At 40.0% G+C, this 6,561-nt stretch overlaps 1 protein-coding gene across 1 annotated transcript; it reads left to right on the forward strand.

Annotated features, from left to right (window-relative positions):
• Positions 1-1,444: 1,444 nt before the first annotated feature.
• LOC124119064 (cell wall protein DAN4-like) lies at positions 1,445-3,337 on the forward strand. Its single transcript, XM_046481453.2, has one exon. The coding sequence runs from the start codon at positions 1,445-1,447 to the stop codon at positions 3,335-3,337; it is 1,893 nt and encodes a 630-aa protein (XP_046337409.2).
• Positions 3,338-6,561: the final 3,224 nt, after the last annotated feature.

Below are 6,561 nucleotides of genomic sequence, written 5' to 3' on the forward strand. Positions count from 1 at the left end.
AAATGGATTCTTGAACATGATGAGGTGGAAGTCCTGTGTGGACTCCAGATACTGCACGCTAGACAACATGTTCACACCCCGTGCACGACCCTCCGGTACACGGGGCCTGAATTATGTCGCTCTGGACAAATACATAGGGAAATAAAAGTCGGAGTCAAGTTAGGTGATCTTTGCTGTGTGGCACACCCGTTCCACTGAACAGCTGCAGTTGTGACATCAGTATCTGATTCAGTCAGAAATTAAGTGAGAATCTCACATTTGATAAGTGCAAGTTTAAATCAGAATTATGTTTCATAAGTATACGTTTAAATCAGAATTATGTTTGATAAGTATGCGTTTAAATCAGAATTATGTTTGATAAGTAGACGTTTCAATGAGAATTAAGAGTGTACATTCGTACATTGCTTTTTACATATGGCTTTGGTTTCGTTTTACGGTACAGGAATTTTCGTAACATAATTATTCGTTTTAGACCTGCTTGAATGATCTAAAAATTAACACAGGGAGATTTTCATCTGTTGAGAAATCCCTAAGGTTATGCCCATTCTGTGACATTGTTGTCGAAGATGAATACCATTTCATGTTTATTTGCCCTATATACGAAAATCTGAGAAACAAGAACTTTATCTCATGATAATGCTATAAGATTGTCTTCATTACTGTCCTGCAAGGATCTTCTAACACAACATCAACTGGCTTTGTGCATACATCATGTGTTTTTGTTACGAAGTGAATTCTTACCTTGACTTGGTATCTTATAAAATATGTTATGTAACTCCGTTGTATATGGGCCTGTGGCCTTTCATGCAATAAAGAATTGAATTGAGTGTTTGATAAGCATACGTTTAAATGAGAACTGAGTGTTTGATAAGTATACGTTTAAATGAGAACTGAGTGTTTGATAAGTATACGTTTAAATGAGAACTGAGTGTTTGATAAGTATACGTTTAAATGAGAACTGAGTGTTTGATAAGTATACGTTTAAATGAGAACTGGGTGTTTGATAAGTATACGTTTAAATGAGAACTGAGTGTTTGATAAGTATACGTTTAAATGAGAACTGGGTGTTTGATAAGTATACGTTTAAATGAGAACTGAGTGTTTGATAAGCACATGTTTAAATCCGATTCAGTATGTGTTTCAGTCAGCTGCAGATTGATGTATTTGTAAGAGACAAATACAGGTTAGTTTGATTCATTTATGTGTTAGCCATGTACAGGTATTCTGCATCCTTGATGTGAGCACTAGATTCGTATCACATCGTTAATCTGTGACTTCAGCAATATTTCATCAGGGTTGTTTAGTGCAGCCACACGGAGGAACAAACCAGATGTTCACTAGATATCAAGCGAGGATCAAATGAGATGCGGTTACTTCAGGATCAAACAAGGTGCTGTTACATCAAGGATCAAACCAGCTGCTATCATACCAAAGATAAAAAACGATGATCATGCGAGATGCCTTCACACCAGTGATCAAACCATATGTTGTCACACCAAAGATCAAACGGGAATCTAGCAGGCTGCCAAATGGTGTTACATCAAGGTTCAAACCAGGTGTCTATACATCAAAGATCAAACCAAATGTTGTTACATCAAGGATCAAACCAGGTGTCTATACAGCAAAGATCAAACCAAATGTTGTTACATCAAGGTTCAAACCAGGTGTCTATACATCAAAGATCAAACCAAATGTTGTTACATCAAGGATCAAACCAGGTGTCTATACAGCAAAGATCAAACCAAATGTTGTTACATCAAGGTTCAAACCAGGTGCTTGTACATCAAAGATCAAACCAAATGTTGTTACATCAAGGATCAAACCAGGTGTCTGTACAGCAAAGATTAAACCACATGTTGTTACATCAAGGATCAAACCAGGTGCCTGTACATCAAAGATCAAACCAAATGTTGTTACATCAAGGATCAAACCAAATGTTGTTACATCAAGGATCAAACCAGGTGCCTGTACATCAAAGATCAAACCAAATGTTGTTACATCAAGGATCAAACCAAATGTTGTTACATCAAGGTTCAAACCAGGTGCCTGTACAACAAAGATCAAACCAAATGTTGTTACATCAAGGTTCAAACCAGGTGCTTGTACAGCAAAGATCAAACCAAATGTTGTTACATCAAGGTTCAAACTAGGTGCCTGTACATCAAAGATCAAACCAAATGTTGTTACATCAAAGATCAAACCAAATGTTGTTACATCAAGGTTCAAACCATGTGTCTGTACAGCAAAGATCAAACCAAATGTTTTTACATCAAGGATCAAACCAGGTGCCTGTACATCAAAGATCAAACCAAATGTTGTTACATCAAGGATCAAACCAAATGTTGTTACATCAAGGTTCAAACCAGGTGCCTGTATAGCAAAGATCAAACCAAATGTTGTTACATCAAGGATCAAACCAGATGCCTGTACATCAAAGATCAAACCAAATGTTGTTACATCAAAGATCAAACCAAATGTTGTTACATCAAGGATCAAATCAGGTGCCTGTACATCAAAGATCAAACCAAATGTTGTTACATCAAGGATCAAACCAAATGTTGTTACATCAAGGATCAAACCAGGTGCCCGTACATCAAAGATCAAACCAAATGTTGTTACATCAAGGATCAAACCAGGTGCCTGTACATCAAAGATCAAACCAAATGTTGTTACATCAAGGATCAAACCAGATGCCTGTACATCAAAGATCAAACCAAATGTTGTTACATCAAGGATCAAACCAAATGTTTTTACATCAAGGATCAAACCAGATGCCTGTACATCAAAGATCAAACCAAATGTTGTTACATCAAGGATCAAACCAGGTGCCTGTACATCAAAGATCAAACCAAATGTTGTTACATCAAGGATCAAACCAGGTGTCTGTACATCAAAGATCAAACCAAATGTTGTTACATCAAGGATCAAACCAGGTGCCTGTACATCAAATATCAAACCAAATGTTGTTACATCAAGGATAAAACCAAATGTTGTTACATCAAGGTTCAAACCAGGTGCCTGTACAACAAAGATCAAACCAAATGTTGTTACATCAAGGATCAAACCAGGTGTCTGTACAGCAAAGATCAAACCAAATGTTGTTACATCAAGGTTCAAACCAGGTGCCTGTACATCAAAGATCAAACCAAATGTTGTTACATCAAAGATCAAACCAAATGTCGTTACATCAAGGTTCAAACCAGATGCCTGCACATCAAAGATCAAACCAAATGTTGTTACATCAAGGATCAAACTAGGTGCTAAGACATCAAAATCAAGCGAAGTGATATCCCTAGTCAAGCTGGTATTCGTGAAATATACAGGTAAAACAATTTAGCGATCTGATTGGCCAGTCACCTTTTTGTAAGAACCCACACAAGTCGACTGGCCGGTCTGTGTAGACATGATGACGTCATAGTTTGTTGTAATGTCACGTAGTTTACCGAACACAACTCTTTGTAAACTGTGAACTAGTCATGACGAATGCGTAACATGTGTCAGTAGCGGGGTGTACGGGGTTTAGAGCAAGACACCCGAACCTTTTCGCGAACACTTGGTGTCGTCACTGATTTTCAGTGATTCATTCCGGATAACTTCAGTATAACCTCTATTTTGCCTTTTACACCCAACGGAAACTGTTTCGTCGTAGACTGGTTATCCTCTGGTGTTGACGTTTTATAGTAATGAGCCGAAATGGTTAACTTTTTCCTTATGTCGAGTCATAATCCAACAACAACAACAACAACAACAACAATAATAATAATAAGTGCATTTATCATGCGCCAGATTCCATTCACCAAGTGGATGCTCATAAGGCTACACTATTATTACCCCGGTCAATGGATCAGTAACCACTCAATTTTCATTCTCAGCTCCCTGGGGAGTATACAACCCAAGCTGCCTGTGAGGCGCTAGAAGGTTAACAGCCACATTACCATCTCATTCTACCGGGTACCCACTCACTGCTGGGTGAACAGAGGCACATTTCGAACAAAGTCACTTGCCTAAGGAGACACCACATGTTGTATATGCGCTTCAGTGTGAAGCAGGACCGAAGCCCTAGAAACTCTCAGGAGTCAAGCTGCTTAACGTGGTCACCCATCCAACAGCTACAGCCTTTGGTGTCTACATTTCATATCTTTCTACAAAGATTCTCTTTATCGAAGATTTCAAAGAGCGTCATTCGACTCTTGCTCAGAAACTGTTGCTTTCAAGACGTTTTATGTGGAGAACGTTTCCAAATTTGACGCATCATGTCCGATGCAGTTCCCTATTTTGACTTGTACGATATGGTCCCGTTTATTTTGTCGGATGAACAATTGACTTACCTTTGCATGTGTTTGTGACAGGTGCCACTGGTGGGGCAGCATTCGCTCACCTCTTTTTGGACACCTGGTATCATCACCTTTTGATAATGATTCATAAACAAACATTTATGATATAGTCGGACTCGTATAATGCTTTTAGCGGAGATTTGTAAAATTATTTAAAAGTGTTTTGTCGATCTTACTATCATACACCACGACACCGAAGGTCGCACACCCGCTACTGACACATGTCACTCATTATATGGGGAGGATTAGTCGTATATTTCATAATGCGTCAATAGAAAAATAAACGCATGTGAAGTTTTAACGAACGCATCAGAAACGCACAGGCAAATCATAGGAAGTATTCCGTGTCATACACCTCCTCTCCTTCCTTGTAACTAACTCCTTTGGAGGGGGATCTAAATCAGTCAGACAACAACACTTTTTTGACGTTGTGTACCTGATGACCCCTGTCATTCGTACATCATACGTACATCGTCCAGATCCGCCTTGCACACTTACATCGGCATGGTTGTTGAAAAACAAGACTTCAAAAGGGAAAATAGTTGACTCGCAATGCTTAAGTAAACGTTTTGATGTGTTACAGATATGGTTCAATAACGAACGAGTGCGCCAGCCTTCTCGAAACAAAGTTTTAGGATATGCCATGATGAAGCAAAAACTGTGTCCTTGTGCGCAGGAGGTGATACGGTACATGCGGAATGTAGCCACAGAGTTAGGAGCCATAAAATGCCATTGTTAGAGAACAAGAGACGCTTCACAGCCAGTGCCTGGGAAACACGGGAATGTTTTGGCATGTTTCGCTTGAGGAAGACCATGTATGTTTTATATTGTGAACTAGTAGATGGGGTGTTCCTGAACGACTGCCGCATCGTGAACACCGACGTACCCAGGACATCCCGATGACAGCAACAATGCCTCATCCCTGTTGCATACAGGCTGATGGAGAACTAAGCCGACTTATAGACAGGCCGGCATTTGTGTGACATGGCGTGTGCACCGCGAACATGATCACAGATTGTTTGGCATTTTAACATTTCTACTCTGTGCCTAAGTTTGTTCAAATGAACTATTTCCATTGAATGATGTTCATAACATGTTCCTTAATTTCTTTGCAGCCGTAGATATATGTGTGATTTACAGCGGTGTGTGTTAGGAGATTATGTCATATTTAGAAGTTGCTTTCGTGATTAAGTAGAGACAGAGAGAGTTCTGAAGCAGTAACTGCATCGCTAGTAGTCAGAAGAACAGCTTAACATATGATGAGGCCATAGAAGGAACATGAACTTGTATACGTTCCACTTGTCTCTGTTGAGTGGAATATTTCATTAGATAACACTGTATCGAGTGAGTGAGTGAGTGAGTGAGTGAGTGAGTGAGTGAGTGAGTGAGTTGGGTTTAACGCCGCTTTTAACAATATTACAGTTATATCGCGGCGTGTCAGCTTAATGTGGGAGGAAAGCCCGAAGTGATGCAGGTCACAGACGTTTACCACTTCGGTGAAACCCACGAGCACGGGTATGGTGCTGACAAACCTAGAAACATAATCGGGGCGAACCGGGATTCGAACCCACAATCATAGGTTTCTGGCGTGCCCAAGGGACGCAACTCTGCACAGCGAATCGCGGCGCCTTAGACGACTGGGCCACCCGTGCCCCCCTGTATCGAGACATGTATGAGCATGTGTTTATGAATCGCTATCAAATAGTGATGATACAAGGTGTTCGCGCAAAAGGTGAGCGTATCCTGCCCCACCGGTGGAACCTGTCACAAACACATGCAAAGGCAACATGAAAAAACCCACGGGGACTTATGCTGCAAGTCAAATTAGGGAATTGCATCGGACATCGTTGTTGTCACTGATGCGTCAGGTTTGGAAATGAACAATTCTATCAAAAACAGACTACTTCCTGCAGAATAAAAGGAAACATATTGTTCAATTAGGAAAGACAATATACAGATTAAAAAATATAAAGATTACTTATGGTTCCTTCCAACACAATATGATGTGTAGATGTGACCTATTTCTTGTTGATGCTCATAGGAAGTGTTGTCAACAGTGGCTACGCGTATTGTTTGTTTGTTTGTTATTTAACGCCGCATTCTTCACGACAAACTAAAGTGTCACTTCTAAGTACAGTGAAACCTCGTTAACCCAGACGTCCCACATGCAATCGTCTGGAATGACATGTGTCCGCATATTCGAGTCTTCGTTACCTTTGCACATGTG

Source organism: Haliotis rufescens, unplaced genomic scaffold (genome assembly GCF_023055435.1).
Source record: "Haliotis rufescens isolate VD_foot unplaced genomic scaffold, xgHalRufe1.0.p SCAF_31, whole genome shotgun sequence".
Classification (NCBI taxonomy): domain Eukaryota; kingdom Metazoa; phylum Mollusca; class Gastropoda; order Lepetellida; family Haliotidae; genus Haliotis; species Haliotis rufescens.